Below are 25,232 nucleotides of genomic sequence, written 5' to 3'. Positions count from 1 at the left end.
AACCTAGCATACAGATTTTGTTATACACTCTTTAGTATTGTCATCAAACCAACAACTTGAATTGTGCATTCATGTTTTTACATTTCTGAGGTTCTGACACTCCTCAACAAAAAGTCCAAAAGTCATCCAATGCTTAATGACAAATAGAGGCACTCTAATGTTCAATGATATTACTACCTTTATATATTGAGATGTTAGTTACATTAAATCTTGGATTTAGGATTTTCAATCTCCCACTTTTTTCACTTCAGCTATGTCTGCATAGTCTTTTGATGAGTATCACCAGTGTTTTTTCCATGTCTGCTTTTGCTCCAGTTTTTTTCTTACAATTGAGGATCAAGTAATTCCACCTTTACCACTTGGAGTATACAGGTATGTCTTTTGTTTTCTCTTCTTTTAATGTTTTGACTGAATCTGGGACTATTTTGTTGCATAAGGCTTCATTACTTGAGTGTCATTTTTCCAGTTGAAATCTCTTTTTTTCCTTTTTTGTCTTTCTCTCCATCTACTCATCTTTGTCCTTTAGTTACTCAATTTCTTGACACTGTCTATGTTTTATCTTCTTTTCATGGATTTATAGCACTTCTCTCTTAAACTGAAATTTGTCAATTTTCCACTTTCCCCATGTTTTTCTTTCATTGTGCTCCAGTTTACTTGGTTTCTTTTGTTCCTGGGATTTGTTTAGTTGTTATATCTTACTTTTGGAGATCTGCTTCCTTCAGTCTTATCTCAAGGATCTTTTTCTAACATCCTTTCTTTGAGATGAGGTTTGTAGAGGTGTTTTTTATGATTTGGAAAATTGAGATGAGGCTTTTTATTGCAGTCTTTTCAAATTACCGTGGTTTCTTAATTTTTATTATCCAAGATCCTAACAGGTTTTTTTATCCTTGGGAATCTTATTGTACATTCTATTGTACATCGTTATCTTGCTCCTTTTTGGCATTCTCTTATCTCAGAGAAATGGCTGTTTAAATTCAAAGAGATGACTCACCTTTGGGTTAACCCCTCTGTGTACCTCATCAATACCTTTGCAACTGCTCCAATAACAAGCTTCATCTTTTCTGGTCTCAATCCCATAATGCATCTCTAACAGTAAATACTCTGAGTCAAGATTGAACTATTATCTTTCCTTTTATATAGCAGTTTGAAAATGGTTTATCCATTTTTACACTTTTCAGTTGCAGGTTAACGTTGTTAACAACCTGTCTCTTCCCAAGTCATTTTCCTTTTCTTTTTCTCATTATTATAAACCTCTTTTGTGTCTTTCTCAACAGTGATCTTCTGAACTGAAACCTTTGTTTCATTCTGTAGGCTTTCACAAATTCTTCATTCAGACCTTTGGCCACATGCTTCCTGTACCATTTTTCTTTCAAGATGTATTTTCTTATCTCTCTCTCTCTTTTGAATACATTCGTTTGACATTTCTGCCTTAGACATAACCCAAACATTTCAACACAGGGATAAGCTGATTCTATTGCCAGACTTCTTTCACTCCAAGACTTGGAGTTCTTCTAGTTCTTCTCAATATGATTATTTCACCCTTTTCATCATCTATGTCCTGCTGAAGCAGTTTAGTGTTATCATTCTTGTACTGCACATGTATGTGTCAATTACCATTGTCTTCTCTTGGCATGGGATTCTTTTTCTTTTCATGATTTATCACATTCCACTTTGACCAGATGGGGTCATTAGTTTATCATTCTTGTTTATTCTTTCAAAGATAAAAAAAACAAGTGTTAGCTGCATCAAATAATCTCCTTTTGGGTTTGTCATCTCTTGTCTCTTACTATTAACGTCACCTGGATGATATCTGGCAGATAGGGATATGGTCAACCCCTGATAAACTTGTATCCTATTACTTATAACACCAAGCAGTTTCATCAGCATGTGGGTTTTCTCTGTCTTCAATCTTTTCAAAGGCTAATGAGATGGCTTATTATGTATTGATGTATATTTACTAAAGCCATATGAGTGTAAAAGACAGTGTTAAACCCATTTGCCTCTGCTTAGTTCCCATTGTTGAGATGGATTTTTTTTTTTTGTGTGTGTGACTGTTTTAGCAGTCTATGCTTATATACTCTTATCCAGACCATTTCTCACAAAAAAGGCAAATAAAAATTTAAAACAATGGGACCAACTGTGTGTTAGCCTTACATCTGCCATATTTATTTGCAGTAGTTCATTGTATAGTTTCACAGGGTGAGACTGTAGATAGGATGTTTCCTGTTCATTTCAGTCTTCTCTCTGGCATTCTCTCCAATGCATGTTCCTCTCTTATTATTTTCTGGTGAAGTAAATAAGAACCTCTGTTTCTCTACTTCCAAACTACTGTGAAGTTTGATGTGAAGAGTTTCCAGTTTGGTCAGTGTAATCTTATTGGTATGAGACCAAGTTACTGTACTTTTAAATGAGAAGTGTAACTAGGTTGTTACCTGGAAATGTAATAAAGCTACCCCACTACTAGTCATTAAGCCAGCATGGTGTGTCTTCTGTTCTCTTTGACATGCAAGTGTGGGTTATTTTCTCCCATTTTCCAATATGGAACAGTATGACTTATTGCACTCTCCACAGTAGATACTCATAGTCATCTGAATACCTGTTAAATAAGGACCAATTCGGTGATCTTATTTTCTGCACACTTTTGTAACATGAAATTGATGTGGTTCCTGACCAAGTGGTGGTTCACTTGGATATCCCTGTGTTTTCAGAAATGAGTTCATCTCTGTACTTTTTTTTATCAGCTCTTTTGTGCAGAGAGATAAAAATGCATTTCAGATAGTTATTTCTCTGAAAATAACATCTCACCTTACTTCCAGTGTATTTATTTTGTTGCATGGAGAATTAACTTTTGTTGAACTATTAGTGCTCATGGGTGATGAGTTACCTTCTTGTAGTGGATAACTACACCCTAATGATGATTATATAATAAGCTAGTGCAGTACATTAGTATATGTAAGGCTGAAAGCTTTATTCAAGGCAGTTGTGAGATGCACAAAAATGTTCATAGCAGTAGTATGGGATAATAAGCCTTTGTTGTGTTGAAAGGTGAATATTATAAATACATTTTCATCTAAGGAAAATATTAACTTTAAATTTATAAAAAAACATAATAATACACTTGTCTTTCCAGATTTTGACCTCAGTATTGGCATTTTTGGCTCTAGTGGAGCTGAGTCATAATGTTCATCGTAGTGTGGCCTTAGCAGAAACTGTACCAAATGTTGACTTTCAGACTCCTTTTCTGAAGTTAATATCATTTGTAAGTAACATGGTATTTCCAAGAAATTAGTATGTATGCATGTGAAAATTTATAATACATTTTAACTGAAGAGCCTGCACTTGTGTATAATATTGTATTACCGTGACCTGACTAACACTAGATTTCTGTTATAAATTTATTCTTACACCCTTGTGCAAATTAATTGAAACAAGATGGAAAATTCAATTTTTTAAATTTTTTGCGTTTTATTTCTAAGAATTCAAAAATTACTCACAAATTAATACATGATATGACCGCCTTTATTTTTCAGAAGATCATTAATCCTCTTTGGCATCGAGTCTATGAGTTGACTGCAATCTTTACTAATTTTTGGATCACGGTACCACACCTCACTTATGGCCTCAATTAGTTTATCTTTCATAGCACAGTCTTTTCTCTGAAGTCTTTCTTTACAAATTGCCCAAAGATTTTCAGTAGAATTTAAGTCCAGAGAGTTTCCAAGCCAGTCCAGCACCTTTATTCACGTTGTAGTCATAAAATTCTTCACAAGTTTCTGTGTGTGGCATGGAGCCAGATCTTGCTGGAAAATGCCAGATAGATCTGGAAATCTCTTTTTCAATTCTGGAACAACTCTTCTCTGCAAAATTTCGATGTATTGTAGTCCTCGCATCATACCTTCTACCATATGTAAACCTCCAATGCCATAGTAGCTGAAAAAGCCCCAAACCATCTTTTTCAAGGGATGTTTTATGAACTGATTGATGTGAGATTCTCGAAGTTTCTCACCTGGAGATCTGCGAACATGCAGACTTCTTTGACCCTGTATGAAGAAATGAGTCTCGTCGCTGAATAACACCTTTCTCCATTGTTCTTGCATCCAGTTCTTGTATTTCAGACGCCATTGATACTGTTTTTTCTTCATTGAGTTGGTAAGAAGTTGTTTTTTGACTGGTTTCCTTGCCCATCTAACTCAATTTCAAATAATGTAATATTCCTCAAACTTTCGTCATATATTCCAAAAATAGATCGACCGTACTGCAAAACACAGCTAATGACGCCATCTGTGTGAAAAATGACTATTAAAGGAAATCAGCGGGTCCAGCGAGTCTACACCAGCTGCCATGCTGAAAATATGGTAAAATGACCATTTGTTTCAATTAATTTACACAAGGGTGTATATTAAATTGTTAATTATGTGTGCTACAAATGTTAACATGATCTTATCATGTAATGTGTTTCTCCTGTAAAAGTATGTCAAAGATAAATCAACTTAATGTAATCTTAGGACATAATTGTTTGTCAATTTAAGGGGAAATATCTAGAAAACTAGTTGTGCAAGGTATTGAAATATTTACAGAAAATGCTTCTTTTAGCCTGTTTTGTCTGATCTTGATCTAATGAATGGATCTGTTGGAAAAAACTTATTTGCAAAATTACTGCTCTAATTTGTATTATGTAGTTGAAATAAATATAGTAGTTGGTCATTTATATGAAGTTTGAAAGTTTGTGTTCTACATAGGCATTTTTTTATGTATTTTTCAGCTTCTTGTCATGGTCTTTGTGTTAACAGGAAGAACTCGAGGAATTATTTCTTCAGGAGTCCAATTCTTTTTTTGGGTTCTCTTAGCCATCTCAGGTCTAGTCACTTACCGTTCAATTATACAGGAAGCAGTAAATGAAGTAAGATTCCTTTAAAATGTGTCATCATTTTAGGAACAAATAATGCTATGGAAAGTTCATACTGTTCATTAGAAAGACAGCATTAATGGACACAAAAAAAAAAGGAATATAAGCATTCAGTTGACCTTGGTAACCTTGTAGCTACGCTTGGTTGGTGTTGCAACATACTGCCAGAACACTGGGCATGTTAAATTAAGAACTAGCAAATTATTGACATGTATTTTACAAGTTATTAAAATTTGTAAACTACTAAATAAAGTAAAATTGTATTAAAGAAAATGTATTGTGAATATAGAATAGCTCTGGAGATGCTCTTCATCCTTGCTTGAATGTGTCCACTGCAACACCATGGCTTGGAATTGTAAAAGTTAGAATTTTCAAATCTTTTAACATCCATTTAATAAGCAAGTATGATCATTCTATTAACAAACATAGTTTAACAACATTCCCACTTATCAAGTGGAAGTTAGGTGTTACATTAGAAACAAATTAATTTAAGTTATTTAAATTGCTGAGTTATAATTCATTTCATCTTATATTTTCATACTGCAATATAAAAGAAAATGGGTTGTTGACAATAGCTTTGAGTTTGATAATTAATACATTTTATAATTACTAGCTGAGGTACCAGTATCCTGGACAGAAGCTATGTAAATTCATGATTAATGAAAAGTTATCTTAGGACATCAAAAGTTTTTTCCTTTATATATAATTTTAAAAATATATATACAAATTTGCATGCATCTCTTCGTGGACCCAGCAAACCTTCATCCCAAATTTGGTGAATATCCATCAACAAGGGCTTAGTAGTGGGTATAAAAGCAAGAACCCCAAAACACTCATAAAAACAAAATGCAAAATTGAAAATTTGTGTGTATTTTTCTATGGACCTAATGAACCTCCGTATCAATTTTGGTGAAGATCCATCCACACCCTGCAAAATATTTACATGGATATACAACATACAGTACTATTATATTTATATCGATGGTGCCATGTATGACATATTCATGACATCATATCTGCACCTTGAAAATGGGGAAAAATAAAGTTCTCCATGACAGGAAATGGAGGTGAAATGGAAAAATCATGAACCCTATTGCAAATCTACATGCACACAGGATAAAATTTTCTTAAGTTTGGGGTTGTATGTTGCATAATAAAAAACTTTTTCCTGTATTATATAAGCAAGAGTTCCATTATAATATGATATATGAGAAAAAGTAGGAAATTTCCTTCTTTATCTTGTTCTTCTCTTTAATTCATTTAATTTGTTAGCCCTTTTCACTTATTTGTTACATTTTATCTCCTCCTTTCTTTGTCATTCCCTCCTCTCACCCATTACTCATTTATATTCTTCAGACTGTATACAAAGTTTGTGTATGTCAAGAGGAACATTTTCCAGTTTCAGATATATTTTATTTACACTTTAACTTTTTCAAGTAGTTAGAATTTCAGCATATAATGATGTACAACTATCAAGACATAAATTTTAAAGAACTGGAAAATTCTTCAAACTGTCACATTAAAGCTTATTACCCTAATAATATGTATGTATGTATGTATGTATATATATATATGTTTTCTTATTCTAAATTTAGCATGGTAACCCTGATCTCTTAGATTATTGAAGACACACCAGAGGTTATTACAGAGCAGTTCCATGTTCACAGCTTATTCTTTACAATGTAGCTTAAATGTTAACCACTGGGGGCCACATGAATCTTAAAAACTTTTGGAACAAAGTTTTATTTAAACTATATATGCACTAAATTACTTTGTACTCCATGACTTCACAAGACTCCTTTTAACATACTTTTATGTCAAACAGAAATATCACCAATACTGCAATTGATTCTTTTAATTAATGTTGATGCCCTTTATGTATGTTTGTGATTTTTTTCACTTAATTTTTTTGGTCAGTTCTTTATACCAAATGTTGTAATAAGCAAAAACATAAAATTACTCCATATGATTCAGTGTATGATTCTTAATGGTAATAAGACAGTAGGAGCTTTAATTTTTATTTTTAGATTGTGAGCTATGTGCAAAGTTTGTGTAAATAATTATTTGGTTTTTATTAAATTTAAAGCGTATTACAGTATGTAATGTGATATTGAGTATAATTAATGGGCATAATTTCAAGAATTTTCTGTTTATTTCTTTTCCACATTTGTGTTATTCATGTGCAAGTTTTTTATTTATAGATATCTTATCCAGGAATGAGATTTTTATGCAATGTCAAACATTATATATATATATTAAGGTGTGCAATATATTTACACTGAACATTAAGCTTTCACAAAGGTCATATGTTAGAAAAATATAGAAATAATCAAGTAAAAAAAGGTATAGTAATGCTAGTTTGTTTTTTTGTTATAGATGACCATAAAAGATAAAGCCACATTTTCCATTGGAATGATTTATTACCCAGTTGTTTTAGTGTGCCTTATTCTTTCTTGTTTTGCTGATGCCAAACCCCAATACAGGGAATATCAACCTAGTCCTGATGAGGTTAGTTATTTTAAAATAGTGGTGTTTCTTCTTTTCTTTTTTCTTTTTTGATACTTTTAATTTTATTTGTTAGTGAAATAAGGGTCGAAATGGATCCCTGTGCTAGTTTTTGGAATTTTAAATTTCTCATGAAATAAAGTAATATTTTTCTTTTCTATATATTGTAAGAACACGTAGGGGCAATTGGTCTCTTCTTATTTTTTTTTTAAAAAAAAGCTCGCACCAGGGTCTGCTTAGACCCATATTTTACATATTAGTGTGGAAACATTTATTCTCCATAAAATTAGTATTAATAATATATGGTTTGCTGATGAGTGTTTATGCAACCTACTGTAATTTCAATAACTTGGAAAAGGAAATAATGTGAAAGTTGAATAGTAGCTTTATATAACATAAAAATAATTTAGTTATTGTTTTTTAAAAATGTGAGTATATATGGCTTCTAAGATTTGTACATTAATTACCTAGCAAGTTTTTCTGTACAAGCATTTTCATACAGAAAGCTGCCCTGTCTATGCATCTGCTTCAGAGATCTGTATGTCATTAACGTTCAGACAACAACCACCTAAACTCGTGAGATATCTTGTGAACTCCACTACTCCATAATGACATTATTATGCAATAAAAACCCTCTGTTATAGCCTCTCTCTGCACTGGTTCTATGAATTTGCACATGACATACATTTTATTTCTCAGCACTGAACACATCATTCATGCTTTTATCTCTGTCAGTTTAATGAGGTTTTTGGTGTTTAGAGAAGTTACTTTCTTTTTGCTGTCCCTTTCAAACGATGTTCATTTAACGGCTTCTATTACTTGTGTTAGTGACTAATATCCTCACATAGGTTGTGTGACCATTATAACTTCTAGAAACATGTTCTCTAAGATGATGTAGCAGCCATTATGATTAGAGTAGTGGGCTCCTTTATGCTTCCAGGAACTTTAGCTCCAGTCATTTCTTTGGACATTTCTTTCTCTCATTAATGAAATTTAATAAAGAGGACAAATTTGATTGTTCCTTCACTTGCTCTGGCTTTTGGAACTTTTCTCCCTGTGGAAGAGAAACTTCACCTTTCTCACATTCTTTGGCCTTTGATTCATCAGGTATGCTTCATTCTTTTTATTTCCCTTGTATTATATTCCTTTTGCTGTTCCCAACTTATTAACCCTGACTCCTTTCATTTTCCCTTCAAGTACTAATTGCATTTCTGCATTTTGCATCACTCTTCCCATATACCTGATTGTTAATTACTTGATTTTTTTTATTTTTCTCCTTCTTTCATGATTCTCACATTTAGGATTCTCTTTCCCTGTGTGTGTGGTTCTATTGGGAACAATTTCATTCTTCATTACCTACAGGAGTCTTTACCTGATCCTTTTTGTTACCACACTTCTTTTCCTTCCCTTTCTACACCTTCAGTGCCATAATTCCACAGTGAAATTTACAAATGTTCTTGTTCCTTTTACTCCTACATTGTGGCCATTTAAGTTCTATCATTCCCTTCTTTCCCAATTCATTGTTCTTGGGAATTGTTGTGTTGAGTTACTCTCCTAGCTTAAGTTTGTCTTTTTTCTTCTGTTCTTCAAGCCCTTTGCCTAGACATATTCTTGTCCCTAAAGGCTAGTGGTATTCCTGGTCTAATTGAAATATGTTATTTTTGGCATTGGTCCATCTTTCACAGTCTTCGCCCTAATCATTGTACCATTGGACATCTCCCTTTTCTTTACTAAGCTGTTTTGTGGGGCTTAGCTGTCTCTGCCTTTGCCAGTTATAAGGAAGTCCTGTCTTTCCCAGTTGCCTGGTTGATACCACAGGCTGTTTCCTATCTTGTTCTCTACACCTTGTTCCAGTCTTTTTTTAATCCATAAATCCACTTGCTCCATTTCCATAATTGACTGAGACCTCTGTGTCATTTTGCATACATTTACCTATGCCAATTTCAGCTGTTGGCAATCTACAATTTCTACCACCCTTAACTCAAACACAATTCATTTCCTTGTTGTTTGTAGTTACTGTTCAAATCCTTATACTAACAACTCATCCTCTGTTTCTTCATTGTTCTCATGTTCTTATTTCTCTTGATTGATTCTTCCTTCCTTGAGCAACTTTAGATCTAGGTCTTTTTGTACAGAATTATTATTATTATTCAGCTTCTTTTGTCTTGTTTATGTATTTTACTTTTCTATGCTTGTTTAGACTTGCACTTATTCTTCAGGGTTTCTGTCTTCCACTCTGCTTTCTGTGGAATTACTCTTTCCCACGGTCAAATCTCCTTTTGCTTTTGCTAATATGGTTCACCAAATTCTTTGTCTGCTCTCTCTCTTTTTGGTCTGCATTTTATTCTAGTAGAGTCATTAGTTCTCATTTTCTTGCCTCTTATTTCTAATGATCGCTAGACAAGATCATTCAAACTAGCATGTGGACTACCTTGTAAAAGTCCATCACCCATTCTCTTCATCATCTAGTTGTCCTACCTCCATTTCCAATTTTACAATATTCCCATTGTCTTTAAAAATATTATTACATTTCACTTTGATTTATAGCATTTGCTTCCAGGATCCTGCCAGGTAGCTGGTGATGCCTCTTAGAATACACTTATTTCTGAAAATTCCATATTGAGCCAGGATAATAAAATTTCTATGGTCATACCATTCATCGTGGTTCCATATATGCCCACTGTTGAGATGGGATGTTCCACAAGACCACTTGAGGTATCTCTGCAGTATATTGTGATATCTGTCTACTGTCTGATACAGATTGTATCTCTTCCCTGAACTTCCATGACAAAAAGCCAGCATCAAGGAGTTTTCTGCCTGCTTCTCTGGTTTGTGCTTGCTGTCTATTCAATGTAGATGTACAGGGTCACCTGTTGCACAGTCTCCTGTGAAAGACCTTTCTGGCAGGCATTCAATAAGGATCTGAGCATTTTTGCAAGGTCTCCTCACCATGGATTCCTCCTCCTTTTTTTAAAAACGAAACAAGAGAAACTCTAACCACTTACCAGTTCCTAAATGCTGAGATAGTGGACCATGGACAATCCTTACTGATTGAGACCTACTAACTATAGGCTGAACAATTGGTGCCAAGCAGTAGAAATTGGAGCTGTGGTGACACTGTCATTGTAATCATGCAGATCACCCATTTTATCATAATACTTACAAGAAGGTACACGTGTTTTTGCTTATGTAATATAAGTAAATAACATTTGTTTTGGGTTCAATACATTCACATCTTTGTCACAGTGAGTTTTAAGTAATCATAATGATGTTTCTAGATTTACCTATGTAGTTTAAAAGTTATTTTTTTGGAAGATCAGTTCTACTATTTCAAAAGTAGAAAGATTATTTTTAATTATCTTTGGTGCCAATGCATTAGATCTGCATGTGAAATATTCATGGTGTCATATCTGCACGATGAGAATAGAGAAAAATAAAGTTTTCCATGACAGAAAATGGAGGACAAATGGGAAAATCTTGATCCTTATTGCAAACCTACATGCATACAGGATGAAAATTCCATGAAGTTAGAAGTTGCACATCGTGCAATAAAAAAATTTTTCCAATATCATATATATCAAGAGTTCCATTATAGCATGATAATATGCCAATATCCCAGTCCTACCACTATTCGTATGTCATTTCCTAGGTTGACTAGTGTTGGATTGGCATAGGACCAGCCAAAACAAGTTCTAACACAAGTTGTTAGTAGTGATCCTCCTTCTAGTAGAAACTAGATGATAAATTTCCCATGCTGCCTGATTTTGAAATGAGTTGACCCACTATGCTTGCAGTATCCCTTTCAACCTTGGCTTGTAGGTTGTGTGCTGGGTCTGCATGGATTGTCAAAGTAATAGTTGCTTTTCTTCTGCTTTCTGGTGTTTAGGTGAAGATGGTTGGAACCCTTTTCATATCACAAACCAGAAGATTCATGCTTAATGCAACCTGGTTTTTATACAGGTGTTGTCTCACTGAATATTTGCAATCATCTCCTGTTCAGTTGAATTTAGGTAAACATTTCTTAATACATCATGCCCTCCTCTTATAACAGGACAGGTAAGTGAATCAATGACTTGTATTGTGTGCTTCTCCCACAGATGATCTTGGTCAGAGAGTCTGACAATAGGGTTGAGAAAAATTTGTATTAATATTTCCTGTGTCCTCATCCTGCAGCTAGTGTTGGTCAAATAAGTCTGGTGGTAGAGTTGAAGTAAGCCCCAGGCACAGTCTGAAGGCACCATAATTATTCTGCATCAGTTGGATTTCTGACTTCTTATGCAACTATTCGCCAATACCTGCAATACATGAGCTTTGTTTTCTTGTCTAGGTAAAGAGTGTTCCCCGAAAGAGATGAGATGTGGTCTCCCAAGACAATGTTCCTATGTAGCCCGTTTCATCAGGAGTCATACTCCATGACTTTCCTTTAGGTGCTTTTTGAAAGTGGTTCATCTAGGTAACTTTCACACTGGTCCCTTCACTATATCAGTGTGGGATTCTACCTTTTTTGTGAAAGAGGTGTGTATTGTCTCACAAGTTAATGTTTTCCTTACCTGATAATGTATTTACCATAAATACTCTTCACACACTTCCCACTCTTTATGTGCACCTCAAGTTGAACATAATATTCTCTGCCTCATTATAGCATGAAGATGAAGAATGCAAAGTCATAGAGGGAGCTAGTGTGCAAGAAGGCTGTCACCTTCCTATTGGTGAAGGGCTTTTGTTGCATAATATTGTCAATATGCAGTAGTGCAATTCACATATTTAGATCAGAGTTGTCTGAAGACTTAATGGCATTTAAATTTTAAAAGCAGATATGCAGGGAAGATAGATTGATTTCTGTGTGAGAGGTATCTATTGGAAATACATTTTGCTGTAAGGAAAATATTAATTTTTTACATACCAAATATTTCTCTCAACCATTTCACATTTTTGATTAATGTTGTTTTGTGACAGTACACATGAAATTTTAAGAAATATGTGTGTTTTTATTTCTACAGGATGAATGTCCGGAACAAAATTCCTCTTTCCTGTCTCGTTTATTGTTCTCTTGGTTTACAGAGTAGGATTATTTTATTTTGTTTTGAATCATTATTGGGTGGAAGTTGCAATTAAACTTCAAAGAATTTGTACTGAATTTATGTACAGAGTGTATTTCTTAATTATATCCTGTGTTACAGTAATATCTATTCTGTGTTAGGAAAATTTTAAGTTCTTGTTGTAAAGCATATTTCATTGTTTGTAGTGTATATTCTTCAAAAACTTTTATATATTCATTTTTATAGAAGATAATTACTTGTGTAGAAATACTAGATATAAAAGAACGTGTAATGACTTTATTAGATAAAATAAACTTTGTAGGTTTTAAAGAATAAGGAACATTTTATGGTATTAATGTTACTACTATATGCATAAGTCTTTCAATAAAAGTTTAATGTTTAAAAACTCAATACAGCATGTGAAACATATTTAATGTTCTTGAATTTATGATATTAGTTAAGGTAAAGTTTTTTTTTATGAAAGGTTTGCTGAATTTTGAAACTTACATTGCGCTATTTATCTATATGTACACTAATATGTTTTAGTACATATTTGCCAAATTTAATTTGAAGTGTTGATGCAAGTTCATAATCCTGGAAGTTCTTATTTAAGCTTTACCTGAAATTAATTTTTGTTGTAGTTTGTAGACAATATTTATGTAGTTTATATAACTTTATACTGGTGACATAAGAAGGAAATGTATTTTATCCCAAGTACAAGTGTTTAAAAAATACTTTTAAAAGGATGACACTCACTGGATGGAAAAGGTCCCTTGTACAGTCAGACCTATGGGCTTTAAATTTTGAGGACAAAGCAGAAAATGTGGTGCCAAAATTTGATCGTTATTGGCAAGAACAAATATCCAGGTGTCAGATGTGAGTATATTTTTATCCTGTAATCCTGTAAGATTGTTTTCTTTGGTATTTTGTATAAATAACTTTGATTTTCATCTTAACTTTTATGTGTACCTAGTAAACTGACTGGAAGAAAACTAAGACAATTTTTTACATGTTAGAAATTCAATTAGGTTTCTCTGTTTCCTTGAAATATTATTATTAGAATTACAGAATGTCTTTGGACAGTCAGAGTATACTCAGAAACTGACTGGTTAGCATTTAGGAATCAAAATATCCCACCTTAATTAGCCTAAGAATTCTCAGAAACCAATGAACAAGTTTACCTCAGCTATATTAGTCTGAGAACTCACAGAAATCATATGAATTAGAGTGAAAACTCACAGAAGTACAAACAGATTAGCCTAATAAGTAATAGAAATACATGTTAATTAGCCTTAAAACTAAAAAAAAAAACACATATGACTTTGTCTGAGAAAATAGAAAGCACATACGAGTTATTTTGAAAAATCAGAGAAATGCAAAGTAACCTGAAACTTTATGAGAACACACACAAATTACCTTGAAATTCAGAGAAACACAAATGAGATAGTCTGAAAAGTCATGGAAATATGTGAGTTAGTGTAAAACACACATATGATTTATTGTGGGATGTCACAAGAACAAACAGTTGAGTTACTCTGAGATCTCATAGAAACAGATATATGAGGGAACTTTAGAAGAACTTACAGAAATATGAGCTAACCTCTCTACTCTTAGAAACACACGTGGTAGTTACATTCAGAATGTGTATAAACATATATATATATAAATTAAGCTGAGGAATCATGTAAACAAACATGAGTTAATCTTAGAAATCACAAAAATAGATATATGAGTTAGCCTTATAACTTATGAATTAGACTAAATTAACATGAACTCACACACAAGTTAGCATGAGAAATGGAAAAATGGGCACATGAATTAACCTGAGTACATTCAGAAACATGCAGAATAGTTTCGGTAGTTAACTAGAAAACAGACATAATGAAACACTGAAGCATGAAGAATAGTAAGCACTCAGATAGAATGTTTCACTAACTCCATAAAATTTTATGATCAGCAAAACAGAAGTAAAAAGCTTCTTTTATCATAAGCAGTTCAAATGATCTGAAATTTAACCTTTCATATTTCAGTCCTTCTTTATATAGTTTGAAGTGATATTTATTTTTAAAGTTAATGATACATAACTTAAACTTATGAAATCCATATTGTTATTGTTCACAGTACAGTTAGCTGAAACATATATATGTACTCATTCATCATTTGGGTTTCAAAATACAAGTTTCTTTGTCAAAAGTATTATAATCAGGTAGAAGTGTGAATATAATTCCATAATTATTTAAAATCAATCATACATTTAGATTATATGTTTAGCCAGTCCAAATCTTGCAGTTGTGTAGGGACAGCTATAGAGAGGGTTAATTTTAATTTGTAGAAATATTCCTGGTCCTTTGCAACTGCTTTATTATTTGTCATGTTCATTCTGATTACCATAAGTGTGCATTATACTGCCCAGCACCACAATTTTCATTATAACAAGTTTCTACATAGTATACAGGTGCCATTCTTAGGAAATGTTTTGACATAAAAAGTATATTATGGTGCAGTTAGGAAACATCACAGGTATGTCATAGTAGGGAATGACTTAACAACAAACACTATTGCTGGTTTCATTTTCTATTATTTGTAGAGATGTTACTGTGGATTCAAATGTGTGACTTGATTCTTTATACTGATGTAACTGAAGTTTCTTTGTTCTATCCATATAGTGCACAAATTTCATTTTACATAATTGGTACTAGTTCATTTTTCTGAAAGTGGCTATATATATATATATATATATATTTATTTTTTTTGCTGTACATGTTATGTAGTTTAAATTTTCAGTCATATGAGAACATTTAGTAACCATAAAACTTGAAAAAAATTAATTACAATCTTTGTAGCCTGTTGATTAATTCTTACTTATTACATTATGGTTGATAGTAAATCACCCATTTTTCTCAAAGTTGTCGCAGGCCTTATCTGATACTGCAGTATACTACCTTTTACAAAGTATTAACACTTCAGGTAGATGGTGAGGTGCTTTTGGATGTAATAGCTGCAAATGTTTATGAGAATGAAAGCAGCAGTGCTTTGTGTATAATGGTTATTGTTTAAGTGATTTTATATCCTTTTGGTGTGTTGATCTTCCATTATCAGTGATGTTTACTATATTATACAGAGGTTTAAATATGCTATATTAAAATAATTATGAATATGCAAATCAACACAACATGACCACAAAGTCATGGTGGAACAGTATGTATCAGAACTACATTTTAACATTATTTACAGTTTTATGTGTAGTGTAATACCACTGAAAAATTATTGCAAATTTAAATTTCTTGCAAGATATGAGACTTCCAAGATGATGTCTTACTTCCACACACAGTTTTTTCTACTTCATTCACCTACCTTAGAGATTTGCATCCCATAAGCCTTCAGGTAACCCTTATAATATCTTATATGAAATCTGCTATTGCATAATAACTTAATCATACAACAGAATCCTCCATCAGCAGGATGGCAGCACACCTCTATACACAATAATCCCCCTATGCAATTGCACTTGAAAATTTTCATTATTCTCATTGGCATTGTAATGAACAAACTTGTTTAATTTTCTCATCTGCATTCAATTATCGAGATTTGCATTGTTAACAAAACGTAAATTTCCATTTTCTTTGGCTTTTATTCCAAAATCCTTAATTTTTATTATGGATTTTCAAAGGATAGTGATTTATATTTGGTTTTCAATGTGTAACATTACTCACACTTTTTTCTTATTGCTGCTGTGGCTTTTGGAGGCTTATTAACTGTCAGAGGCATTGCAGCCATTGTTCAACGTCTTGTGGATTACCACATTCTTAATGGGTTTTTTACTTTCTTCCTGTCAGCTAAATATCTTTTTTAACAATTAAGAATGATCTATGAGACTTTGACCTTCATCTGAATTGCATTTGGTAATATTTTATCTTTCATATTACAGCCTTAAGTTTCAGTATATTTCTCTATTTCCTTCTAAAGTGTGTTCCTTTCCATATCTTTTACTTGTATTCTTTATTGTTCCATATCACTTTGTTGCCCACAAATCGTAGGATTTATCTTGCCTTTTCTTCTTGCTTGTTATTAGGTTTTATTTTGTTTTCTCTCTCTATTAGTTCCTTCCTCATACCTAAATGTCTCATTCACCACATTTCTCACTCATTTTGATGTGATTTATCCTTTCTCAATTCCTTATCATTGGTATCTTTCTGACCAGCTTGGAGATTGTGCCTCTTCTACTTCACTTTCTAGACCCACATTTTTTCATTTTTTTATTATTTTTTCTCTACCTTTTTGAATTCCCTCTCCTAACTCCACATTTTATTTGAGGCACTTCTTGCTTCTGATGGTTTCTACAGATATTATTTTCCTTCCCTGTTTACCCTGTTCCACTTCCTCTTCTTTATCCATCTGTATGTTTTCCCCCTGCTTTTGGGATATGTTGGGTTGAATTACATTCTTTTTTAATGTACTCCTTCTTGTATACTTATTCTTCTGACTCCATTTCTTTGCCTAGATGTGTTCAATAACGTTTATTGCCCTCTTATGCCCTGGGCTGATGTTATTTAGCTTCTGTCCTGTTTTTCTTTCCAGTTTTTTTCTTTTTTCTCCAACTTGCCCTTTACTCCTGTTCTGGTCCCCCATTAGTATAGTGGTAAGTCTATGGATTTACAATGCTAAAATCAGGGCTTCAATTCCCTTCAGTGGATTCAGCAGATAGCTCGATGTGGCTTTGCTATAAGTAAATATACACACTTCTAATCCTTGTCTAAACCTAGCTCCATTCCAAGTTCTGGAACTTTCCTCTTTATCCTGTCTTCCCTCTACTAGAAATCTAGTTTGTCACTATTCTTCTCAGTGACTATTACACATGTACAATTCAGGGAGGTAGTACCTATCTCTTCTTCTGCTGTTAGTCTTAATTTCTTCTAACAATCGTTTATCATTTTTGCAACTTGTTCTCTTTTTGTGCTCTTTTTCTCTTTTCATTTCTTTTTCTTCTTTCTCTAACTCCGTCTGTAATCTTATTTACCCTGGCTGTGGTTATCTGTCATTTATATGTCATACACCTTTCTACACATTTCTCTTAACTTGTTCTTCCTTTGTGTTCTCTGCTTCATCTTTCTTGTATTCTTTGGTATCACAAAGGCCTTTGCTTGTCATATTCATGTCCTGGAGCTGGCATTCCTACTCTTTGACTATTTTTTTCTGTTATCCTATTCTCAAATTTTTTCTCTTCTCCTGCCTTCCCTTCTGGCTAGTTGGCTACATTGGAGAGTGGGTGTGTTGAGATCTACATACTTTCTCACACCTTTGACGTGACACCTTTGAATGTTTTTCTTTCGTTATCTCAACTAAGCTCATTCTATCTTCTTTGCCTGTGAGCTATGGCACATCTGGTCACCAGGATTTATGCTTCTCATTCTTTTTGCAAGAGGTTTTTTCACTTTAAGAGACTCTGGCTTCTCTTGAATCTCTGATTTTTTTTCATGAGTCTTACTATGACAATCCCATAGTTTTCATTCTTTGTACTCTCTTTTCCTTTTTTTTTTTTGTAAGTATCTCTTTAAGGAATTTTCAGTGTGACTGGAATGTGCCCATACTACTTCCTGAATTTGTTTATCTCTTAAACTGGATCTTTCTTTTTTTTTGATACTTCCCTTTGTTGAGACACATTTCTGTTGAGGGCAGAACTTATGTTTGGACACTAGTCATGGGTTCATTCCACATCAATGTGCTTGACCTTCTCTCTTATCATTGTGCATGTTCTTCTCTATGCCTTTACTGATCACTTTCCACTCAGTCTATTTCATAGTTGTTTTTTGCTCAAATTATCACTGAACCTTCTGTTTGTAACTCCTTTTGCTTTTGTGCATTAGACATAAGCCTTTTGGCCCATTCACATCAAATTGTTCTTTTTACGTATCATTTGCCAAGAGCTGAAATGTTGTTGGCAGATTACCTCCCTTGCATGATCTTGTGTATGTCTCGTTCAAGCCATTGACTTTCTACCTTTTGTACAGTGTTTCCTTCCTAATGTTTTTCCTGTTTTTTGCCTACTAATTACTGTTGTGTGAATTTCCATCCTATAGATGCTACTCATACTGTCTTTCTTCCACAATATTTTTATTTCCTTATTTCTCAAACTAATCTTTCCTTCCTCAGACTGTGACAACTTTAGAGGTTAACTGTAATTCTCTCCTACCTCTCTTCCATCCATGTTTTGCCTGTTGGATCATTCAGATCTTGATCAACTCCTGTGTCCTGTTCAGGGTACTTTATCTTGCAACTCTACTTTTTTGGAGTCTTTGCCTTTGTGCATCCCTATTCTAAGTCCCCTCTTTTCCTACAGACCTTTTTCCTTTTCTCCGTACTGCCGACTTCTGTTGGTATGTTCATCACAAGTTATGGATGGTTTTAGATAATTTCTTCAGATTTGATTTATCACCATTTTCATTCTTTTACACGTCTACTTCATTAGCTGTAGGACAGGCTCCTCCAGATAAGAGGAAGTCTCCTCTATACCTTCTGACTGCTTTTATGTCCAAATGGTTTACAGCTTCTAAACATTCTTTTTTTATCCCAATCATCTTTGTGAATAATATATACTTTTCTCTATTGGAGTCCCTTTTTTAATTCGTAGGATCCTGACTTGTCGTGCCTTTCAAGTATACTTATATGAAATCTGCTTCAAGTCATAATAACTGAAAGTCCTTGCACCATCTGCCCTGGCTCTACATGTGCAGATGAGATGGGATATCTTGCTAAACCACAGAGGTATCCCAGTGGTGTGTGTATATATATGTGCATACATGTATTTTATTGTCTTATCCCGACCATATATATTGTGTGGACTGTCATGGGAAAAAGCTAACACCAATTCTCTAACTTACACTAACTGGTTTTTAAAAAGGGTTTTGCAGTCACCTTATGCTCTGTCTCCAGTAAAAGATATTTTTAGACTAAAGGACTGATGGGGATCCAAGCTTTTTCTCTGGTTCTTCATGTTGCTGATTTATCCCCCCCCCCCCCACAACCTTCTTTTACTGAATGGAGCACAGGAGACCCTTGTCAGTTACCAGTTCAAGTGTTGGACCATAGAAAACCCTAACTGATTGTACTGGTGCACTGGGGCAACATACAATTAATAACCATTGCACTTGTAGGTGGGGCAGTGGTGACACTTCTAGTGTAGTGTATTTCACCCCTCATACACATGCCTCTTGTGCTCTCCTTCTGCAACCAGAGACTTTTTTGTTTGAGCCCTTACTATATGTAATCATACCACACATATTTTGTGCCCTTCACCTACAGCCCTCTTCTGTACAGTTCAATCAAGATATGCACACATCTGAATCCCAACTGTATCAATAGTGGGCCCTCCTCTTTCAGCTGTAGTTTGTCCCATTGAGACTGATGATAAAGTTGAGGTGAGCACACAGCCTGATTGTATCCCAACCACACTACACATACTGGCTTTCCAACCACTTGTGTGCAAGTACTCAGGTGGTCATGTTTTATTCCACCACTTCCTGCAATACATGAAACTGTTTATCTTCTTCCTCCCTTTCCTACTGGTTCAGAGAGTATACCTAGGTGAGAAAAGATGTGGTCTCCAGCAGGTTTGTTTCTGTGGAGCCCCCTGCCATGTGGTGTCACATTCCATGAACTTTCCTTCCAGTGATTTCCAAAGGAGCTAAACATCATGACATTTTCATCAGTCTCTCTATCACATTATCATGGAATTCTAGCTAAATTGTGTGTGAGATGTGTGATATTATCTTTGGAGTTAACATTTTCCTCACCTCTGTACACATTCCCACCAATTCTCCCTACCTCTGGTGTACCTCTGTTTTCCTTGCCTTGTCAAACAATGAAGATTCTTCAGTGTAAGTACATAGGGGAAGTTATCAGGTATGGATGTGTGTTGCCCCTCCTATTAATGGAGGGCATTTGTTATGTGATGATGTCATCATGCAGTAACACAATTTGAAATTATGAAATCAGGTGGGAGATGCTTACAGGCTAGTGGTATGCATATTTCTAATTCAGACACAGTAGCTAGATAAACTGTATGCAAAAGTGATTATATGTAGGAAGTACATTTTCAAGTGAGGAAAATGTTAACTTCATAAACATGAAGGTCAATGACAAAAGTTGTGGATGTGCTCCAGATGACAGCAAACATAGATAAGAAGAATATCTGTCTGGAAAAGTGACAAGTCACTTGTAAACAAATTGCTTCCATAACATATAAGTTGAATTGGAGAATGAAATGGATATTCATTCTATTCCATATGAATACATTTCAGCAGCAAGTTGCAGGATGTAATGTCTGTATTGTACCTTTTTAATCGTACTGTTGAATTATGTGTTTGGAACTTATTTTCCTCATACACTAAATGGGTTATGGAAAGCCATCAGGAAGGAGTAATGTGCATTGGTTGGAAATGATGGGTTTATGAAAGTAGCTTTTGCAAGAAAACTACACTGCAGGCTCTTGTCAATATGCATGTTTGCCAGATAGAGTACAACTGGACAAATTGATGTAGATGTTAATGATAAGATGAAATTCCAACATCATTTTGATATAGCATATTCATCATCTGTATAAATGTGAATGTCATTAAAATTGGTGCACTCTGATCTGTATCTCTTTATTATTTCACTAGAAAAGAGATGAGTCATATTTCTCTAGGAATAAGTCTATCGATGGTGGAGTTAAATGTCAGAAAGTTGGTTATTCAATGTGAACCAACAGTACAAGTTCTAGACATTTGTGGCAGCATGTCACTACATTAGCACATACATATTGTTCTTATGAAGTTTTATCACTTCTCCATATGACACTACATTTAATGGTGATTTGATTGAAACAAAAAATTATGTTAGTAAACACCAGAATTAGGCTTTCAAACAGTAGAATATTACCTAATTATGATGCAACTTTCCTAAAATATACAAGAATTATGTTAAACTGATTTTTATTTAATGTACTTGTACAGCATAAAGTTTAAAGATACTTCCAGCATTTATTAATGTTGAAATTTTAGAATAGATATGAATAGTTAATCCTGTATTAGTATATACAAAATAATTGAAACCTTCTTATTCCCCAGAATTGTAAACTTAAATTATATAAAACGTTTTGACTGTATTACAGCCTGTCAAGTTCTGCAACATATAGTTCTCGAAGACAGAGCAGAGAAGAAGTAAAGTTTACTCACACACCAGCAAAAGTTCAACCCAACATAGTAACAGCTTTGTGGAAAACCTTTGCTCCGTTATTTGTTTATGGCTCTCTATGTAAAGTTTTGCATGATCTTATCATATTTGTTAACCCACAATTATTAAAGTGAGTTAAAAAGTTGCATATTTGTACATAAAATCTCAAAAATTGTTATTTTGTATTATTTTAGAAATTTGTGATCAGTAAGCTTCAGTGCTGTTTCAAACAGGTATAGCTTGGAGAGATTTATATCTTCTGCTGATAAACGATTTTATAAGGTAGCATAAGATAAGAATAAAATAGTAACTGAATTTCCCATTATTAAAATCAGTTCTTTTAAGCCAGTTTAGAAAATTATGCTTGTGTAGTTATAACCTTTTATCTTTGTTTAAAACTTTTTCCAGGCTTTTAATAGGATTTGTTTCAAGTAATGAACCCATGTGGAAGGGAATTTTTTATGCTGTCTTGATGTTTGTTGCCTCAACTATTCAATCGCTCACGTTGTCATTTTATTATCATCACATGTATATTGTTGGGATGAGAATGCGTACAACCATAATCTCTGCAATTTATCGAAAGGTGAGCACTTTTGACCACCTGTTCATCATTATTTTTTTTAATATGAAGTATTTTTATGTTATTTGAGTCTTGTTCTTTAATAACAGAACTTTAGAACTTGTTTTAATCAACCCACTTCTTTTATATATTTCTTAATACTTTTAAAATAAAAAAAAAATCAACATAAAGATGTGTAATGAACTATTTAACATGGCAGTGAATTTATACAGTGTTAGCTGAGTAATGTATCATAATATTGCCTGTTCTTTTTTAAGTCTAAGATATGTAACATGATAGTATGATCTGTTGAACAGTATAACATGATAAAGTATCTTTAGAAACATTGTGTAGAATAATGTCTTTTCTATGGTCTGTTTAGCTGTACTATGCAAAAAAGTGTTACAAATTGGGCTAAGTAATTTTATAAAATAAAGTTTATAAAATATTTCATATTATGAATTATGACTTGTATTTTTAAAAATTAATGTAAAACAAAATCCCCTGTTAAACACTTCATTATAATGTATAATATCTTTCAGGCTCTAGTAATGTCTAATGCTGCATATAGAAAATTTACTGTAGGAGAAATTGTTAACCTTATGTCTGTGGATGCTCAACGAATTATGGACCTTATGAATTTCCTAAATCTGCTTTGGTCAGCTCCTTTACAAATAATCTTAGCTATGTATTTCTTGTGGAATGTGTTGGGGGCAGCTGTCTTTGCTGGTGTTGGTCTAATGGTGCTTATGATTCCTCTTAATGGAGTGATAGCAAGTTTTTCAAGAAAATTACAGGTTTGTTTACATTATTTTTCACCATCTCTGGAAGCTGCATAGGCAAAATAGAATGTAGAGAAATATATTTTAACTCTCTCATCATGGGCTCAGTTACATAGACTAACCTTGTAACCATTTTCTGCTCATTATCGGTTTCATGCTATAACTTTTAATACAGTAAGAGTATCTTCGCAATATTAGCAGATTACCCTTAAACATTATAAGGTTTTTACACCCAAAATATCAGATTTTTTCATACAATTTTAAAGGGTTTTTTTAAGTAATGTTTTTCTCATGCATTTTTACTTTTCCAGTGTTGACTATTCAACATGGAAAATCATTTTGATTTTAAGATTAAAAGTACTTTTTTGCATCAGAAAATTTCCAAATTTACAGGTGACATCTTTCTAACTTCCAGATAATTATCAATTTTGGTTTTAGAATAAACATATTTTATGTGTGTATGGGTGTGGTCAATTTGACCAAACTCATAACCACCTTAAAAATTTAGAAATATATATAAATCATGTTGTTGTTTGTTTTCATTTTAAAACAACTACATATTATAACATGAAAACACAAATGTTTTGTCTAAATAACTTAAATCTCATAAAATTATACATCTAAATATGTATTTATTATTTTCATTTTATTGACCTTTCAGCCATGCCCAATTAACATTACAGAAGTTGTAATGACACTTGCACTTATGTTACCATATCCAAAAACATAAAACTGGCCTTTACAAAGCTACAGTTATCTTTCTTGAAACATAGAATAGTAAGTAAAGAAGTATAGAAAGCAGTTGTCTCTTCTCGTTACAAATTTTGTATTCATTTGTTGCTTGTCATAAGTGTTGAGCCTTATCAATACTTGCATGCAGAGGATTTTGATTTTACTTTAGTTTTATATATCCATTTTCAAAAAACAAAATATCATAAGTTACTGTGTCAATACTACAGAAGTCTACTGTAATTTATCAAGTTAAGCAACTATGTTGTATATGGGTCTAAAAAAATATGGTTTTTTAAACTCTAATGACTTACCTGACTGCTTGCAATCTAGCCTGAAAAAAAAAGTTTCTCTTGCAAATACATTGTAGAGACTGAGAAAATCATTAGGGAATATTCTGAGCTTCCATTTTGTTATTCATATGTCATTGAGTGAAATAGATTTACATGAGAAAGTCTTCAAAAGTGGAAGAAATGGGCAGGACCACCTTGGTTGATTCAATAAATATATTAATATCTCAGAAAATGGAAAAGAGAGGAAGCTCTTATTTTATCTTTCTAGCTTGTCAATATTAGTAATTTGAGTATATAATTTTTAAGAAACTATAGGCTTTGTATTTGAACATTATAAATGCCTAATTTGAACCTGTGTTGCAGGCAACATACCACGTGATACACATAAAATAAATATTTAGGGTTTCTTTTTATGTTTACTTGTAAATTAAGAAATTAATGTATAATGCTAAAATCTGAATTTAATCTACAATTTAATACCAACTTATTGATGTACATTCAATTAATAAAAGTTTTTCATGTGAGTCTACAAACATTGATGACATGTCCTTTGATCCATGACCATAGGAATATCCATGTCAGTAGGGTTAATAAATTGGTGATGAGTCTAGAGCATATTAAAAAAATAATCTAGTGAATGATTTCTTTAAAAAACCTTTTAGTTTAAAAACATTTAAAAAATACAGGTACATCAAACATTGCATGAGAAGCTTCTAATTTGTTTATTTCTAAAAATTTACTTTGGTGATGTATGATTACGTTTGAGAATAAGTGTATTTTTTACATTACTTTCCTGAATACTTCCCTTACTGGTATAATTTTAGAATTATTTTGTACATTTTTCATTTGAGACATTTGTCAGGAAATTAGCATCTGTGTGTGTGTGTGTATTACTAGAGGCTGTCATTATAAAAGTTAATGAAGTTTTAAAGAATAAACATGAAATTCAAAAACTTCATAATAGCATTTGAATTAATAATTGACTCCACAGGCTTCTTAAAAACATTTTTAGAAATTATTTCTGGTCCAAATTACTTATAGATCTATGGCTGTTGGTTACAGGGTTCATAATAATGTAAGAATCACACAAAAATAGCATAAATTAATATTACAATTAATTCCATTTATTACTGCTTTGTTTCTTGCATAAGAAGTAAGAATTTCACAGTTTTTTTCAGTACTTTACATTGAGTGTTGTAATAGGCTAAA

At 33.0% G+C, this 25,232-nt stretch overlaps 1 protein-coding gene across 4 annotated transcripts in view; it reads left to right on the top strand.

The window, feature by feature from the left end:
- Window positions 1-25,232, top strand: part of LOC143225596 (multidrug resistance-associated protein 1-like) — an 86,453-nt gene that overhangs the window by 12,659 nt on the left and 48,562 nt on the right. For 2 of the 4 annotated variants that reach the window (XR_013013949.1, XM_076455318.1), the window contains exons 3-10: window positions 3,131-3,259; window positions 4,763-4,900; window positions 7,283-7,414; window positions 12,412-12,473; window positions 13,195-13,326; window positions 21,599-21,790; window positions 22,069-22,243; window positions 22,762-23,016. Coding sequence is in view for 3 of the 4 variants with exons in the window: in XM_076455318.1 (XP_076311433.1) it covers window positions 3,131-3,259; window positions 4,763-4,900; window positions 7,283-7,414; window positions 12,412-12,473; window positions 13,195-13,326; window positions 21,599-21,790; window positions 22,069-22,243; window positions 22,762-23,016 (1,215 nt within the window). In the remaining variant the exon portion in view is untranslated. The remainder of the gene's footprint in view (window positions 1-3,130; window positions 3,260-4,762; window positions 4,901-7,282; window positions 7,415-12,411; window positions 12,474-13,194; window positions 13,327-21,598; window positions 21,791-22,068; window positions 22,244-22,761; window positions 23,017-25,232) is intronic. The other 2 variants (XM_076455320.1, XM_076455321.1) reach the window with 2 other exon arrangements.

Source organism: Tachypleus tridentatus, chromosome 9 (assembly GCF_004210375.1).
Source record: "Tachypleus tridentatus isolate NWPU-2018 chromosome 9, ASM421037v1, whole genome shotgun sequence".
Lineage (NCBI taxonomy): Eukaryota > Metazoa > Arthropoda > Merostomata > Xiphosura > Limulidae > Tachypleus > Tachypleus tridentatus.
This window is presented reverse-complemented; position numbering and strand designations above follow the sequence as displayed.